Source organism: Dermacentor andersoni, chromosome 11, assembly GCF_023375885.2.
Source record: "Dermacentor andersoni chromosome 11, qqDerAnde1_hic_scaffold, whole genome shotgun sequence".
Classification (NCBI taxonomy): Eukaryota; Metazoa; Arthropoda; class Arachnida; order Ixodida; family Ixodidae; genus Dermacentor; species Dermacentor andersoni.
In genome coordinates, this window is record NC_092824.1 from 116,024,361 (window position 1) to 116,042,430 (window position 18,070).

General features: G+C 45.2%; 2 protein-coding genes across 7 annotated transcripts in view; one reads left to right on the top strand and one right to left on the bottom strand.

The window, feature by feature from the left end:
* The window catches only part of LOC126539565 (metalloprotease TIKI2-like), a 127,209-nt gene extending 125,389 nt beyond the window's left edge, over window positions 1–1,820 (top strand). Inside the window, exon 9 of the mRNA XM_050186447.2 lies at window positions 443–1,820. Coding sequence (XP_050042404.1) covers window positions 443–623 — 181 coding nt within the window. The 3' untranslated portion in view covers window positions 624–1,820. The remainder of the gene's footprint in view (window positions 1–442) is intronic.
* Window positions 1–18,070, bottom strand: part of Rad17 (Rad17 checkpoint clamp loader component) — a 45,737-nt gene that overhangs the window by 20,897 nt on the left and 6,770 nt on the right. For 2 of the 6 annotated variants that reach the window (XM_050186444.3, XM_055075461.1), the window contains 9 exons: window positions 13,736–13,856; window positions 13,465–13,656; window positions 12,775–12,863; window positions 12,187–12,333; window positions 11,685–11,819; window positions 10,978–11,017; window positions 10,444–10,524; window positions 10,277–10,337; window positions 9,740–10,181 (listed from right to left, as the gene is read on the bottom strand). In XM_050186444.3, coding sequence (XP_050042401.1) covers window positions 10,037–10,181; window positions 10,277–10,337; window positions 10,444–10,524; window positions 10,978–11,017; window positions 11,685–11,819; window positions 12,187–12,333; window positions 12,775–12,863; window positions 13,465–13,656; window positions 13,736–13,856 — 1,011 coding nt within the window. In that variant the 3' untranslated portion in view covers window positions 9,740–10,036. Of the gene's footprint in view, window positions 1–4,606; window positions 4,799–6,167; window positions 6,245–6,839; window positions 7,061–9,739; window positions 10,182–10,276; window positions 10,338–10,443; window positions 10,525–10,977; window positions 11,018–11,684; window positions 11,820–12,186; window positions 12,334–12,774; window positions 12,864–13,464; window positions 13,657–13,735; window positions 13,857–18,070 lie in introns of those variants that run through there. The other 4 variants (XR_011890882.1, XM_055075457.2, XM_055075458.2 and 1 more) reach the window with 4 other exon arrangements.

The following is an 18,070-nucleotide window of genomic DNA, read 5'->3' on the forward strand; positions in this document are numbered from 1 at the left end:
AGCATACAAATATTCTTGCGCTAAAGCTACGAAAGGGCAAGATAGAAGCAAGTACACCCTTGCAATTCTTTAACTATATAATGCGAGTGTCGACCGCACGGCGTGTCAACGGCCTCGTAGCGGCGAGGGTTGTAGGATTGGCAACATTATGCGCGGTCGTGCAAGACGAATTCTAGTTCGAATGTATTCTGCGGCGCTGTTCGGCTTTGGGGTAGCACTTCACCGTTACAGGGCCACTGACATGCTGTGCGGCCGAGGTTCGCGCGATATTGTTAAAAAAATTGCAAGGGTGCACATGGTGTTCTGCGTTCATGCAATTGCTCAAGTCTTGCCCTTCCCGTATGAGAGCGCTGTTCGTCTCTCTAGAAACTGCCTTTATACGCAATCTTTCCAACAACATGTTTGGCCCTCTGCAACGTGTTCGTGCGTTTTGTATATACAGGCGTCCCCGGTCGCTGCCGGCCGAGGCCCTGGGTGCGCGCGCCTCTGCACCGGCGGTGTCGCTCAAGCTGTGGCGAGGTCACCATGGGGCCGCCGCCGCCAGCACGGGCCAGACCACAATCCTGGTCGCCCTCGCCTCCTGCTTCGCCGCGAATGTCGGTAGGGGTTCCTTCCCGCCCTGAGCCGACAGCCGAAGCCTGCGGTTCCGCGCCAACCTTTAAAGGGGCAGCAACGGTGCCGAGGATCCCGTGTCTGCCAAGTTAGACCTCCGTTCGTATGGTGCCGATGATGTGACAGCGTGTACTGACCGACAGTGGGGAAACAGTTTTCTGTCTCCAATGTGCTGTCAGCATGGGCGTCTACTCAGATTGTGGTAGTGTGCTGAATGACCAGGCGGACAAGATCCCCCCCTCCCCCGTGTGTCTACTGCGCTGTGATGGTTGCAGACCAAAGTGACGGTGTGCTGCCTGACAAGCAGCAACGCGCAATCAAGACTTCAGCCATCTTCGTCTGTTAAAGCCCGACTTCTCGCAGGCACTAAGCGTTCTCCAAAGTGCCGGGATCACCTTCTCAAGAGTCAGGAGGCGTAAACGGCTACCGATCATGGAGCGAGTCGCGCGGCTATATATTTTCCGACGACACCGAAGACGAAGTTAGAATGCGCTGTTCTCGAGTGCGCATACGAACTGGGCAGCGTTAGTACCATGAGGTCAGTCGCTATGAACTGGCGTCTTCAATCACCGGCCGGCCGACGGGGGCAGCCAGCACGTCATTCTAAGCATTCGGAAGAGGCATCGGGAAGTGGCCGCTAGAGTGATTACATCCAACACTGCCGCACAAAACTACGGGTTTATTGAGATGAGTAGACGGCGTATACTTACCTCGCAGGGAGAGCAGCGGTATCCATATAGGTATACGTGAATGAAGTTCCATCTACCTCCGCGCACTGCGGTACGTTTGCGCTCGCACCGTCGTTATACCTTCCGACATAAAAACTAGCGTTCGCAAAAGAATCTAGCCGATAACGCTTGATCCTTTCACTCCAAGCGCAGGCAACGGAAGAACCATACGCGCAGGATGTTCTTTCGATAACCCTTGCCTGTTTTGTTCTTCAAAATCGAGAAACTTTTGTGAGGAGCACAAAACAATTTAAACAACGTAAAGAAAAGCTGAGCTCTTTCTGAGCTGCCTATAGTCTGCAGCTATTCACAGCAATACCGAGCTACAAAGCTGGATGCCGAGACTTCATGCAGCAGGTTACCTGCTGTATGACCGGTAAATCTTTCTCATGACAGTTTTTCTTTCCTTCAAGTCGACCGCACAAGAGAAGAGTGTTTCATTATCATTAAATCTCATATGTGTGTGCATTCCATTACAAAGCTCAGTGTGCGTCCTGACTTCCACGCAGCGGAAGGAATCAGTGCTCCTACGGAATCACCTACGGAATCAGTGCCAGGCGCCACCATGGTCTGTATGCACAACAAAGTTGAACTATTTTTTTAGGTCTATAGCGTGTCATGATTTACAATAAAAGTGCAGTATGGTTGCTTAACTAACACAGTTACCAATACAGAAATAGGTACTATAAACGGTTAGGGCCTGCAACAGAACTATAGAACCACCACAAAAACGAAAAATGTTTATGACAATATATCAAAACACAAAAATGGGAATGTTCAAACGAGCCGTAAGACATTATAAAAAGGAAACCTGATGTATGTTTTGTTATCCAGTAGAAAAAAAATAAAAACAGAAATTGGGACATGGGACATTCGCTCGAAAGTCGAGACTGTACCGATAAATTCGGGACTGTTGGGAACCGTGTACAGAAGTACTTTCGGCGTCAAACGTTTACGGATCGCGATATCTGGGAAAAACGTAGAATTTCCGAGCAGTTTTCTTAACCCGTAAAACTGTACACTGTATGCTGTTCCTGTGTATACAATTGCAAAGCCTGGAAGTCTGAATACAAGGCTGCGTGTGGCCAGGGCACTGAAATATCCAGCTTTCTTTCCCAAATACCGCGATACGGAAACCTTTGACGCTGGCTGTACACATGTAAGCGGGCCGGGCAGTAAGAATAAACAGCTTGGAAAACGCTTAAGCTTAAGAGTGGAACGCGATAGCGTCATCAGGCTCCGTTGACACAGACACCAGATATTTTGCGACACAGGGCCCTATAGAAAACAACGGTGGGCCGATTCCGGCGGCAGTGCAGGGCAGAGCAATGGTTCGTACCTCCGTAAAGCTGAGGCAATGGCTGAGGCTACAAGCAGTGACTTATCGATGACTCATGCCCCCCCCCCCCTCCGTAAGCAAGGAAAAAAGGGTTTGCGTATGAATATCCACGCAACAAAAGTGCGTTTTTTTGTACATTAAAATTATTTTCTCATATATTCAAATTGCAATCCGACGCTATCATGTCCGTACACTGTGTTTAACGGGACACTAAAGGTTAATATTAGGTCAACGTGGACAGTTGAAATACTATCCCAGAAACCTCGAAACGCTTGTTTCATGCGAAGAAGAGACCTATTTTAAGAGAAAATGCGTTCTGAAGCGTCTGCGTACCTCTAGCGCAGTTCAAATCGCCCGCCCTCCGATCGAGGAGTGGGGACGTCATGGTCTCATAGTGACGTTGCGCCGTTGATGAGTAAAACGGCGACCGCAGACGGCGCTACGGCTTTTCTGCGCAAAACGCAAACGCGCGGCCAGAAACAGAGCCAAGACAGAGCCGACAGCAGTGTGAAAGCGGAACTATGGTGGCTAGCGGAAGGGAAAGCGCGCGACGATAAGCTGTTAGTTCTTCATTTTATGACGCCAACTTTGGCGCTCGTTGCAATGGACGACCCTGACAACGACACATTGGCTCGCGATGCTGGGCTAGATTTCAGCGATTTAAGCACTGATGAACGTGACCTGCTACTAAGGGCTCGCGCTGCCGGCGTCGTTGCGTACTACGACGAAGGCAACTGTATGTCATGTGTGTACATATTCGCACATTTGTAGCTTTTTCTTCGTGAAAACCAAATGCCGCACTCACCGCTCCGGAATCGACCTGCAGTTCTTGCGCTTCAGAGAATGCAGGCAAGACCGACGGAACAGCGCTACGGGAGAGCATTGCTTTGAAAGGCACTCCACACGACTTCTGTAAGTCGGCGTTGAACTCGTAATCCTCTGGACGAAAGTGCAGCGAGCGCACTATGCGATTTTTCGGCTCTTTGCCAACGCGCTGTGGCAGAGGTACGGCACTTGACCACTTCGAACGGAGAGGTTCACTCACTGGCACACAGTGATAAGTAACGTGGCATTCACCGCTGCAACTGCCCTTGGCCAAGTTCCGCGGACCGTTCGCGCATCCCATGACATCACATGGACGTGGCATTCTCGCTGCTTCCAAATGCAAGTTTCGCGAGCCAGCAGAACCAGCGCAGCATGACGCGATAACGAATCAACTGAAACTCCAAAGCGCGCGCGGCGCAGAGTCGACCGCGCAGAGTCGAGCGAAAACGAAACTTTTCGACCACCCATACTACTGAAGGGTAACGTCAAAATGTTTTCTCTTAAAATCGAACAGAAGTAGACAAGTAGCATTTTCTTCCGTCTTATAACCTAATGAAATGTTCTTTTTAATACGAGCAGTTGAGTACTAGTGACATAAATTATGATGAGGAGTGCCTTCGTCATCGGGATAGTACCGGAATGTCGCTGGGGGATCTCAAATCGTGTCATGCATTTACCTCAATTTCTCGGTAACTAAAGCTCTGTTCGCGATTATATTGACGCCTTAGACGTCTAGAGCATTGCTTTATCACTAACAACTTCATAGTAAGCTTTAGTGTCCCTTTAAGTCGGACTTCACGAATTTTCTGATGCATTTTACTTTGAGAAATTCAATTAGTTCAGTAACCATTAGCGGCGGGCCTGCATGTTTGTGGTTCGGATTTTTTTTTTTTTTTTTTTTTTTTATGGACAGTGCCGCCGACACTGGATTTTCAGTGACACGGGGCCCTTAACGCTATCGCGTTATAACCTTAGGGATTCATTCTCGCAAGCTTGGCGGTCGCATCCAGCGCGCTACCTCCGTCCGAGAAAAGCGAGTTGGTCTAAACACGCTCGTGTCTTGTTCAAGTAAGGGAACTCAAACCCTTACAAGGGCGTGCAGTTATAACAGATTTACACCTTTATTCACTTTAAGGGTGTAAAATGTTTTAGAGCGCAGACTGCAATCAGAAGCCGGCATATATGCTACTGGCCCTCCATCAGTGCAGGACTCAACACGCAGAGCAGGACACAACTTGGCAGGCGCTGTTCTGTTCACAGCGTCCTTTACTGAGCCTCAGTGGGATACCAGGACCTGCACAGCGAGACAGGCCGAGTGCAATGAAGCGCCTTTCTCACTTTCGTTTGCAGGCAATGTAGTTGCTACCTGCTTGTTCAAAGCCTTAGCCAATACTCGTTGCCATCGGGAATGGACCTTTAATGGCATAACTAAGCATCGGCAATATTATCCTTCAGTAATTAACATGCTAAAAGGTGCATTCAATGATTGTTTTATGGAAAAGTTGGAGGGTGCTTAAAAGCTTCGCCTTTAAGAGTGGAACACGATCGCATTCAAAGATCCCCGCGTGCTTCTCACGCTTCCTGGAAACTGCAGCTTATGTCACCGTAATGTTTACCAGAAAACGCTGCTGGCGAAGCGAACACTATGCACGAAGGCGAGCTTTCTGGTAGAAACGCGGCATCTTGCGTGGGCCTATCCCGGAGGTAGTACACAGCCCGCACACACACACAAAAAAAAATCAGTTTCAGGTTTCTGTTATTTTTTAGCACTTTAATATTTCAGTCTGACAAGTTTAACTTAAAAGGCATGCGCTACCGGTGTTTTGTTTTGTGGCACTTGTTTGTGGGCTGTCATTCTCAAATACCGAGGAATACACTTGTCAAGAATGTAAGACAAGGTATGAGCAGCTTTAGTGATCGAATGGTGTGGCAATATATAACTCGTGTATACCGCATGTCATACAGCAAGGCATGGCATGTAGATATACCTAGATATGTAGGGCAATTTTCGCTCACAGACAACTCCGCCGACACCGGATTTTCTGCGGCACGAGGCTCTTAACTATGTCGCGTTAAAAGTGGCAGGTAAAAGAACTAATACTGAATTAATGTAATTGTTATGCAGCAAATGTAATGCACTGATACAGCGTTAACACTGTGGCAATTAGCAGCGTAACTTTCGTTGCATTTCTGCAGCATTCAACACCCTATTTTGGCTAAGTATCTGCGGAATAACTCCAGTACAGGGCAAATGAATATCGGTCAAATACATGCACATTGCGCATCGAAAACCTGAGCCTTGCCATGTCTGTGTCTAGATTTACTCCACATGTTGACTGGCAGTAGTGGTACTGGAAGAATCAGTGTATATGGGTGCCTGTCTGGCCAACCCCGCAGGCAATGCGCATTGCAGGCCTCATACACACAAGACAACTACATGACACGGATTTCTGACATATTTTTGATGCGAAAGCATCAAATGGCTCATTGAGCAAAAAATCCGGCGTCTGTAGCAGCGAAATGGCACCTAAATTTCCATTGGCTACGATGCCACGTCATGTGCGCGCCTCGGCGAAGCAGAGCAGGCGAAAGGGAACACTTGCTGGCGCGCCAGGTGTTGCGTGAGGGGAGAGGGCATCGCCGCGACACCACATTACACTCACTCTCAGAATACTGTGTTGTCAGCGCGTTCCTATCCACGCAAGCTCTCGACTGCATTCTAACTTCGTCTCGGTAATCCCTGTAAAAAATTAATTTAAAAAGCAATAAATTTGAAAGGAAAAACTTTGGCAGTAGCGAGTTTCGAACCTACAACCCCATGCTCAGAAGCCTTGTCTTGCCCACTGGGCTAATGCTATCTAGGAGGCTATGGCCAAGCATCTCAACGCACTCACTTGCCCACGAGGAATTCATAACTAGAAGGAGACCGCTCAGCAGTGTTCAATTTGGCATTAATGCTTTTTCATTCACAACTCGTAAGAAGTGCGCAGGTGTCCTCGGATATTTCGACGTGGTGCCGACCGGTGTCAACAAGTCCCATTTCACGTCGCCTGAAACCATGCAGTTAGTGCGACCAAAGTGCATGTCGTGAGGATTGTCCTCGAAACAATACCTCAAGACATTTTACACACACATGCGCTGCTGCTGCCAGGCGACGTCATGTCGAACATACTTCTGAAACACATTTATACAGCTGCTGATTAGAGGCCCTGCAACAAATTTTGAATGAGATAACTAGTTAGACAAGCATATGAATGCCAGATCCGAATATTCCCGCAAACTTAGCATTTGAGCGTACACTTCGCTCAAAAGACCGCCTGCTCTTACCTTCAACATACTGCAATTGCCATGTAATTTCGCGTTTATTCGTCTTTCGCTGTACTCGTTCGCTCAGTTACGATGGACAATGCTGACGCTCGCCACAGGAACGGGCGCCCAAGAGCTGTACTCTAGGAAACCCATGGCTAGCTCGTTTCGTCTATATGATGTTGCCGCTTCCTAATACTTCTGACAGGGATGGTTTCAAACCATGGACCGCAGCCTGGCAGGCAAATGTCTGCGTGAGCCACATAGATTGGTAGCGTTAGATATAAAAGAAGTCTGGTTACACTGCTGTCACCACGTCAAGGTCATAAAAAAGGAAAATAAAGAAGTTAGTAGATGTAATCGTTATAGTAGAGTAATAGTAGGTGATTGGTAGCAATGTGTAGACATGCATAAAATTAAGCTAGCTAAATGAGTAAGCAAAAGCAAAGTAGCAGCCAAGCCAAAGAATGCTTACGCATTAGTAGACAATTATCAGAATTTTTGTAGCATTTTCTGTAGAAAAATATTCACGAGGAAAAGAAATTAAATTATGGGGTTTTAAATGCCAAAACCACAATCGGATTGTGAGGCATGCCATAGTGGCAGACTCCTGAAATTTGGACCACCTGAACTTATTTAACGTGCACCTAAATTTAAGTACATGGGTGTTTTCGCATTTTGGCCCCATAGAAATGTGGCCACCATGAATATTCATGAGGAGACACTGCATTTATACTAGGCACATTTCACACCTTTTTAAAAGGTCTTGCAAGGCCTTTAATGTGTTCCAATGGCTAGTGGATCTAACATGCGGCACATGTCGGAGTATGAAGACAAGTGACCCAACGAAGAAGAGGAAGTGCCATAAAAGTCAAGGTTCAATTCCCTGCAGGCAAAGTCATTGCCATTATAGTTGCATGCCTAAAATCACTGTGTGTCATTGGTAGAGCTTATAAATTTGCTTGAAAGCTCTGCCAGCAGATGCAAGCTCAGCTGTTGCTGACATGCACAAGTGAAATATAACTATGAAAACTCGGCTGCCTATTTAACGTAATGATGTTTTTAAATGTACCGGCTTAAGTGCAGCATCACAGCCCCAGATATGCAGTGTGGCAGCATTTACCAATGAACTCTACACGGCCAAAAAATGAAAGTAAATAAATAAATAAATAAATAAATGGCACATTCACGAAAGTAACATATTCAAAACACAGGGACATCAGAGGTACCACGTGCATAATGGCTCGTATAACCAACCGTTCTTTTTCAAAAAGATTGACGTCGTTTGAAAACAGGGTTCATTAGGTAGGAAAACATAAAGGTAACAAATTATTTTTTGTAAGAGTCGGAATTTGATATCACAATGGAGATAACAAGTAACTCACAATCAACACCTTACTTACTATGTTGGTGCGTGCAAATACTCAAATATACACACTGAATAGTACATACGTTAAATAATTTGATTCGTGAATCGAATATATGTACTAGTGAGTTCTTCGAATATGTTGTTAGGCTTGTGAAAGACGCAGTAGCAAGCACAAGATGGGGAGGAGTTGCCGAAATAACTCGGTATGTAGGAACCCTACAGTGCAGTTTGCGCGCGACATCTGCGACATTGGCTACGCACGCAGCGGTGACGTCAAGAATAAAAATTGAAGAAAAAAAGAAGAAAATAAGAATTAACAATGCCGCACAATGCAATGAAGGGACAGGACTTAATCGAGAAAAACACTACACGACACCTTGTCACTTAGGTCCTGTCCTTTTGTCACTTTGCACAACACTGTTAACCAAGTCAAACCAACTAGCCCCACTGTGGAATCTTTCTTAAAAAAAAGAAGTCACTTCTCAAGATCAAAAGTGGGAGGTTAATTACACGAGTACATATGGCAGTTATCATGTGTGGACAGCTTAATGCAACTGATTACTCATCTTTACATTAGGCCTAAATGCTGAAATAGACAAGCCATTGCGTGGAATATCAAGTGACTATAGGAAGTGCCATCGTGTGAGAAGCCTATCGGGGCAGTGTCAGGGCATAAAACTTTCTTTTTCAAGCGAGGCTTGCATTGGCTCACAAGTTTTGGTGGCGGTATGGTCACACAAAAAAACTCAGTTGCTCCCAGGGTAGAGCAGCCGCGGAAAAGGGCAGTTTGACGAGTTGACACCTGTGCCGGCGTCGGAGCGCGAGTCATTAGCAAGGATTCCAGCTGTATAGAGAGCCATTTAGCTTCCACCGGGGAGCGAAAGGGCAGGAAAGGGTTTCGCACGTGCTGCCGCCGGCTTCGTTTCCATTCAGTTCATTCTTGGAAAATGGATGGGACGGCCACGCATGGTGCATTCCCCCCGAAGAACTGGCAGCCTTCGACGAGCGGCGGCGAGAACTCGCCCGCGAAAAAGGGCTTGCCGTTGGCGTGCTGATCCGGCCGTTAGAGCCACCCGAGCCCAGGCAATCCGACAGCAATGAGACGATGATTCCGAGCTGAGGGAGCGGGAGGCTGAAGCAATCCAGCACCGTTACCTGTGGATACTTAACCGTGATGAGATCAGGTGCATGCAGGACAAGCTTCGTTTATTCCCATTTTTCTGGTACGGTAAAAGTTGGTCTTTTTTTTTTCTAGACGCTTGAGTCAACAAGCAATACATGTTGAGCTTGTTGGCACATCAGACATCACACGAAGTGTGTGTTTGTGTTGTTTTTTGTGCCCTGTGTCGAGGGCACTACACCTACTAAGCCTTCCAGCAGGAAGCTCCTAAGGGTGAGGTGAGCGCTCCTTATGAGAGCATGGTGCAGTGCTGATAAAGGTACTATTTCAAAGGAACTATTCAAATATCTCTCCTTCGCTCATTCTGGAACTCGTCAGTTCAAGCACACCGAGTCTACCTGGCTGCGCACCTCTCCACTCAAGAGAGCTACATCAACAAGTTGATGAATGATGCTTTACTTGAAAGCTCAGCAATCCAAGTAACAAACAGTGCTATTTGCATGGTTAAATGTACACAGGGTGAAAACAATTGCATAACAAAAGAATCTGAACGATACACAAACAGTAAATTGCTTATCCAAATACAAATTACCTTAAGCATACTAAACACGCCTTGCTCCAAGGAAAAAAATGTGGAACATTGATGTCATTACATTGATGAAAAAGCTACACCATGTCTGTTTCACAAGTGCAAGAGTAAATTTGTGCTAGTTCATGTAAAAAGCGGATACCCTAAATCAGTCGTCATACTCTTCTATGATGACTTCCTCATCCGAGTGGTCGAGGTCATCCAAAACTGCCTCCACATTTCTACACGTGTAGTTCACTGAAAGTTCCGCTTCTCTGTCATCCATGGTGTCCTGTTCACGAAGGTTGCTTCGGCTGGTGTCGTCACAAATGTTGAGAGAATCAGAAATGGTGTCATTAGCACAAGTTGTGTAACACGAAGAGAGGACAACAGATGAGTGTTAACTCACTGAAAGAGGTTCCTGTTAGCCAGAGTGCCAATTTCTTCAACAAGCACCCTCCTAGTGTTTGCTAACAGAAGAGAAAAATAACACAGAATTGTTGTAAAAAGCAACTCAAGTCAAAGTGTGGGCAATGTTCCACATCAGGTAAAGCACATCACTAGAGTGAGACTCACAAAGTTGAAGGCCACTTTCCTGAAGCAGAGCTAGGTATGGCACCCTGTCCAACTGCAACTCCCGTCCTGTGCTATGCAGTCCTGCTTGGTTGTTTTGTGTGAAGAGACAAAGAAAAAAATTGAAAAGTGAGAAAGAAAGATGTTGCTTACTCATGGGCAACTGTTCAAGGTTTCACAACAATTTGTGTAGAGTTCAGTGCATTTTGTTTTCTGTCTGGTAGTGTGTGACCTTAATGAGCAAGTGCCTTTTCTTTACAGTATTCAATCCTCTTAGTAGCATAAATTTGCCATCCAGTTATAGCATCTCTAGATGATATGTCTTCAGTTTACCTGCCTATCTGCAAGAGCTACGGAAATACTATAGCTCAGCTAGGCATATGTCCTGATGAATTTCTGCAGATGTAAACAGATAAACATTTCATACAGCTAGTAGTGCCACAATTTAACCCTTTGAAGGTAAAGACTAGAGCAAGGTTTGCTTGAAAGAGCATGTCCGTGATGGGTGCATTTAAATAAGAGAAGTGGTTGCCTTGCCTTTAAATGCTACTCGCAGGTCGTAAAGTTTCTGCTTGATCTGAAAGAAAAGAAGCACAAATCAATCCAAGCACATGTTCCTTCTTACTTACATTTAATATATTAGTATGTATGTGTAAAAAGGTAGTGAAGAAAGATGTGTCAGCACAACGAATACATGCACCAAATGAAAAACCTAGCTCAGACCACTAATTGTACGAGTTCACACTTTTTCCAGTTTTCGATTACTCAGTGCTCAATATAAAAAATCATGTGTGAAAGAACAAGTGACAAGGAATCACTGGAAATTATAGCAAATAAGAAGTTAATGAATGTACCGAGAAACAGAAAAAGATGTGTATACAAGAATTGCATTCCCCACATTCACAAAGGCACTCAGTATACTACAACTTTAAGCATTTTCGGAATAACTATGCAAGCACATATGTGAGAAGGTTTCAACTCTGCAGTATGAATGCAGATCTGAGCAAAAACCTCATTCAAAGGTCACTCAAGTAAATGTGGAAGTCAAAATTGTGTTCATGATTAAGTAAAAGCTAATAAAAATGCAGGAGATTAAGTTGAACAATTTGTTCAGACAGGCACACAACAGACACCACTAACTGGTTTCAGGTGAAATGTTCTTTTTTCTTAATTTGAGGGCATTGTTTACCTGCCCCGGAAAACTGAAAAGTCAGACAACTGAAAATGTGTTCACTGGTGCTTACATCTCTAAAGGCAGCTGACCACTGTGGCTTCCCAAGTGGCCTCCATCCAACACTTTTGGAACCTGACTGTGACAGGCTGGAGATGACTCCTCTCGTAACCACCGACATGGCATGCCTTTCCATCACATTCTCACTCTGTCAGTAATAACGAGAAAGAAAGAACAGTGAGCATGTGTTGACAATTCTCACAGTTTACACTGATCTGTTGCTTGGCACATAACATACATCCCGTATATGTTACATGCCAAACAACAGATGAGTGTTGACGCTTGCTTCAGTGTAAACTGTGAGGATTGTCAGTCACACAGGCTTGCACATGCCACCAGATATGCTTACTCACAGTGATCACAACAAATGACACCGGAAAGTAGCTATATGGTAGATAAATAACATGCAACAGCTTCACAATCATTTCAACAAATCACACGCCCAATTGTCTTGTAGTTGTCTACTTCTTTGTGGGACACTGTAGGGCTTAAGCGAGACAAGCTCTGCTACTCACAGTCCATTCAGAGAGCAAGACGTCACCATGGCAGAACCATTCCGAGCATTCAGCCACAGTGTGAATGTCAGCAGCGAAGTCAGGCATGTTGTGGTGCAGAAAGAGGGCAAATGTCTCTGCGGAAACTGCTGCCCGCTCAAACACTTCCTGCACAAAGGACAAAGCAAGGGCAGGCCTTTGCAAGGTTGAGGGTGCTATATTCTTTTCCTTTTGCTATATTCTATATTCTTTCTATTTTTATTATTAGCATTATTCATCGACTTTCCTAGTCATCAAAGGTACCCCTTTGCTCTACATTTGTGTAAACACACAGCATATGCAATACACGGAGAATGATAGCCATATCTTGATTTAGAAATGTGGCTTTTTTTTCGTTTATGTTTAGTCTTCATTCAACAAGTGTTTGAACCTTGCGCTGAGATTGTTTACAAGACTGGCACACAGTGCATGGGTGTGGCCACCTTCTGCATGTGCTGGTGAGGCCAACACATGCAGTAAACATATAAATTTTGGCAAAAACGACTTCCAAGCTTCTTTGCCATGTCATGATTTAACAGCTGATCATTATGATAAGTCTACTTTAGATACCTCGGGACTGATGTCAGTAGTGGGGCATTTCTCTGAATCCTTCACCGATGACAGTGAGAGATCACAAGTTGACACGTCAGTTCCGTCCCCTGAAGCGAAGAAAAGAAGCATGACTCAGTGCCACTAAAACGTCCAAGTGTAGATGTTTAGGTGAATGTTAACCGACAGCAAGCAGGGCAGGTGCGGAACAGCCAATAATAACAGTACGCAGGACATGGCCTGACATAACTCGGGAATCCATTGTTTTAACTCCAATTGTGTGCTGGTCTTGGAGAAATGCCAAGAGTTGGCTTAGTATGGCCTCATAGCAATAGTGCAAGCTTGAGATAGGGACAGAGAAGGTAAAACAACAAGCACTAACACTAGCACTTGTGTTGTCTTGCCTTCTCTGTCCCTGTCTCAAGTTTGCGTTATTGCTCTTATGTTATGTACCAACAAGCCCAAGCTGCTCTAAGTATGGCCCATAGTTTATCCGAGAAATGATTAAGGCCACACTGTTTCTGAAGCTTCCACTTACATAAGGCTCATAAGGTGTTTGAATTTACATAAGGTGTTTGAATTTAGAAGAGCCAAAATTGTAAAGACAGTGTAGTGTAGACAGGTAATAGCACTTTCTTTTCATAAGGCAAGTACTGCTAAACAAAGAAACATAGAATCGCTGTGACCATGTGTATCAGAAGCAGCACAGACCTATTTTAGAGCACTCTGGTTGTTTACGCTTGCAATGCAGTATTTTTCCCAATGAATGGAAGAGGGTGAGAGGTGCATCTCGGCCAATGCCACGGCTGCGCCCATCAGATTTAGCTGCTTTCTTTCGTCGCTTCTTGCACGCAACGCTCCACTGTTGCTTTGCAGTGGTCTTGCTTCTTATGAGGCCAATGCCTGGAACATTCAGAGAAGCCATAATAGTGAATGTGGTGCATATGCTAAGAATGTAGATGACAGCATCAATAACACTTACACTGCCTAGGAGAACAGAAGAACTCAAGAGCATTAATGGCACTACGAATGTCTCCATTGCTTGCGGCAACAATGCTGTCGATATCATCTGCAGTAGGTTCGTAGGTGATGGCTTGCAATTGCTGCAACACAGTACAGAGGTATACATAAAAGAATATAACAAGCTGCACTTCTGCAATAGGCAAATGTATTTCAGCATTTACTGATTACAACATCAATCTGTTAATTATGCTGTAGTGACAAAAGAACAACAGATATCAGCAAAACATCCACACTGAGGCACTGTTTTTGCATCGGCTCATCAGCGAACATTGGCCAATTTATGGTAGAGGAAAAAGAAAGTGCAACATTGAAACAGAAATTTAATCTGACTGCTGCTGTCAAGGCAATCAAAATTAAACAATGCTGAAGGTAATAGGTGCTAGGGCACATAGGATCACAAAGTAGTTTCTTTTTCTTTTTTTTCCCTCCCTGTCACCCTTCCCTCAAAACGAAATAGTGGACCAGATCTGGCTCCACCTGCCACACTCTCAGGGTTTCCTTAATAAAGGCGCCCCTGCACTCCAAAAGCACATAGCCAGATGCTTAACATCAAGATATAAACTTTCCAGAAATCCAACTGACCAAAATCATGAAGTCATGAAGATATACCCAATTTGTGGTCGTTCCACTTAGGAGCCAATTCACGCATTTTGGACGCCACACAGAAAAAGTGCTCAGGTATACAAACACATGTTAAATGATTTATTTCAGTCAAATTTCTTCATTCCCGAGGCTCTGAACACTACTTGAGCACTGTGTGGTAGTGCTCAAAGCACTCTCCTGAATGGAGGTCAGGATTTGCACTGAAGGTCTTGCAGTAGAATACAGTCTCCTTCCACCCTACTTCCTTCTTATCACTGTAAATAGAGAAGTCCCATGACATTTGCTACCATCTCAATTAGTAATATATTTATCCTTGGCACTAAAAATATCTTCTCATTCAGTGAGCTGATGTGTGTTTCATTCATAAAACACATATGCAGAAAACGTCGCCATCCTGTGAGCGATTCGTGCCACAAATTGTGCTAATATCTCTATTTCCTTCAAGTCCTTCTGAAAAAGTGCTTTCCTCATCTGGAGATACTGCGAAGTGCACTTAGTTAAAAATGTTCCCGAAAGATGGCACTACCAACGCAAATAATGAGCAAATGTGAGCATGCGCACTTGCCAGTCACTTCTCAACATCTGTCCAGACCCAATACATTTGTGCGGCGGGAGGGGCATGACAGCGAAGGGTTAATTACAAACTCTTCAACATGTTACACAGCTGATAATGACTGCCACAATGACAATTTTTATTTGAGAACTAACCCACTTTACAGAATCACTGCTACAAGTGTGTCAAGGTGTCAACCAAGTTGAGATTTCCAAATTCCCCAAGTTTTCCAGGTTTTCCCTGAGCGTTTTCTGAGTTTTCCCTGAGTGACACAGAACTTTGTTTTATGTCAGGACGAGCTGACACCATGTCGCCTGATGCTGCCACTCTCTAGTAAACATGTTAAAACATAAAAAACGACTTAGTTCAGTTTGAATAGTAAGGAGTAGCGTTTATTATTAAAAAAAAAACAGAAGCAAGGGGTTAGTAAAATGCACAGCGACTATCTTCGAAAATGGCGATACCCTGGCGGGACAAGAAGCTCTCGTCCAGCAAGTACGTCAAGCAGCCATGGCCAGTGGAGTCCTGGAATGAGGACACCACCTACTCGACCTCAAGCTCAACCACCTCGATGGTTCGAATAAATGTTTTTTCTCTCTCTCTCTCTGCTAAAACCCATTGCAAGTCTACCAACTGATTGACAGCAAGCTCATTGGTATGAGGCCTGAACTTTGTCACAAGTGAGATTCTCAACAACTGGTAGAGGACCTCTCAGCCCCTGCACAACTCCTCTGTGTTACATTTCACTGCTTTAAAGAGTTTATCTTGGTTTGGATGAGGGACACCTGCATCTCGGCATTAGCCAACATTCTGTTTTGAGCTCCTTCAAAGCGGCAGCACGCCTCCTGTCCTGTTCATTCCTTAATGCGTACGTCTTTTCTGTTCTCGTCATCCTGCCGCCGTGCATTCACCCCCATGGACCATTTAAAGGGCCCCTTACCAGGTCTGGCCATTTTGAGCTGACAAATGCAGAGCATACAATGCGCGCTAATGATTGTGTTTGCAAAGAATTTCATTGCTATGCGCCGTGGAAAGGTATGAAATTTCAATCCGAACGCTGTTTTCTCTTTCCCTCGCAGCAACTGTGCTCCAAGCTGGACAGTGACGTAGTCACATCCTACACCTACGTAGTCAGATCTGCAGTGTGACGTTGCTCATGGTGACACGTGACTTCGAGAATTATTCAAGGCAACACCTATTATCTGTGTGATCTGTTGCTTGAATTGACGAATTGAAGTTTAGACAAATTATAAAACACACAAATGGAATGTCTGCATATTCTTTGTTTTACTTCGCACTGAAGCAAGAGAGATGTAGTTCCGCTTCATCTGGTTGTTCTCGCGGTCGTGCGGTTGCATGCGCAGGTACCGAAACTATACCATTTTCTACCATGCTCCAGCGCATGACCATGCTCTGCAATCCACTTGTTCTGTCTCAGTATTCGTGTAGCACTGAATTATAGTGCCAGTCATGTGTCCTTGTGCACAGTGCACAATATCGTGCACTGCATGAAACGAGACAATGACAACAGCTCACATGCAACGCTGTCAGCAAAAAAAAAAAGCGAGAAAAAAAAAATGAGGGCCTGTCATGTATGCGTCACGCGATCCTCGAGGTCCTGTATGGGAGAATGCAGGGAAGGAATTTTGCTTGCAGGGGCTAGACGGGGTGAGTGGAGAGAGCGTCTCGCTTGGCAATGGAGCCTGCCTGCTGAAATAATGAGTTCGTGGCACTGAAATATTTCTATCTCGGCTATTAATGAACCGATCTGAAAAATTTTTTCAGCAGAACGCTCCTTAGAGGACACGTAACAACTTCCAGCATATAACCAAAATTTTCTAAGCGCCCTGGTGAGGGGCATCCTCTTGGTCAGTTTTACAGTCAACACCCGATTTTTCGGACTCCCTAGGGGCCGCGAAAACGTCTGCAAAATCGGGCAGTTCGAAAAATCAGTGACCTTCCACTCTGTGAAGGATGACCAGCGAAGCTGTGTATGTGGACCCCTTAATGGTGAACTGCACCTCCGCCGCGGGTCGGCCTGGCATCGCACTATCTTCGGGATCAGCGCACGTATGGGGAGTGCTTAACGCCTGCTTCACCTCCGCCGTGGGTCGGCCCAGCACTGCAATATCTTCAAGATTTTGTGTCTACGCATGGACACGATCCTGGGGAGCTAGCCCTTAACAGCTTCGCTGTAAAAAATTAATGCATGTTTTTTACTGCCCTTACGGGCTCAAATCATCACAGGCACATTCGAAAAAGCTCTGAAGGTCTTCCAGTACACTTATTAGGCGTATCGGCTTGACCCTTCTCACGCTTGTTATGCTTCACTGCAATAATTCTGCATATGCTTCACTGCGTAACTTTGCTGTAATGAGGCGAAGGTGAGTTTCGAAAAGCGGCATTATGCAACGCGCCATGCTTGCCGAGCGTCGAAGACAATTGCAAGGAGCGCATAGGCAGAGTCGGTGTCACTGCTGACAGCGGTGAATTATTTCAATGAAAAGCACGGCACCGAACGGCAAGAAGCTTAAGAGAGAACATCGAAGCACCTAGGCCTAGAGTTGCCGCGGTGTTGTTTGCGACTGCCAGCAGATCTGGCGGCGATGTAATCAAAATGGTGGTGGTGGTGTCTCTGATTAATGCTGTTTCGGACTTGCGGTCACGGCAAAAAGACAGGAAAATTGGACAGTGAAGGGTTCTTGCGTCCGAAATTTCAGACCTTCTTATACATTGACTCTATGGGTACGGAGTGCTGCCACGAAACCGTCCGAATTATCGGGCGTTTGGAAAGTTGGTTGTTGACTGTACATTGGCAACTCCTCCGGTCAATGACACGCCATCAAAGACGATTCATTACAATTCCTCTCTGGTACTTGAGCCAGCATTAGCACGACTTTCATTCCCTTTCAATAAAATTACAGATAATTCTCCCTGATAGAAGCACAAGTTCCCCAAGTATTTCCAGACTATTCCAAATCCCTGAGAATTCCTCTTTTTCCCAGATGGTAGACACCCTGGTGTGTGCTTACTAGATATTCATTTAAAAGATTTTAATTCTTGGGTTTGACATGCCAAAACCACAATATGATTATGAGGAAAGCCGTAGTGTGGGACACCGGATTAATTTGGCCACCC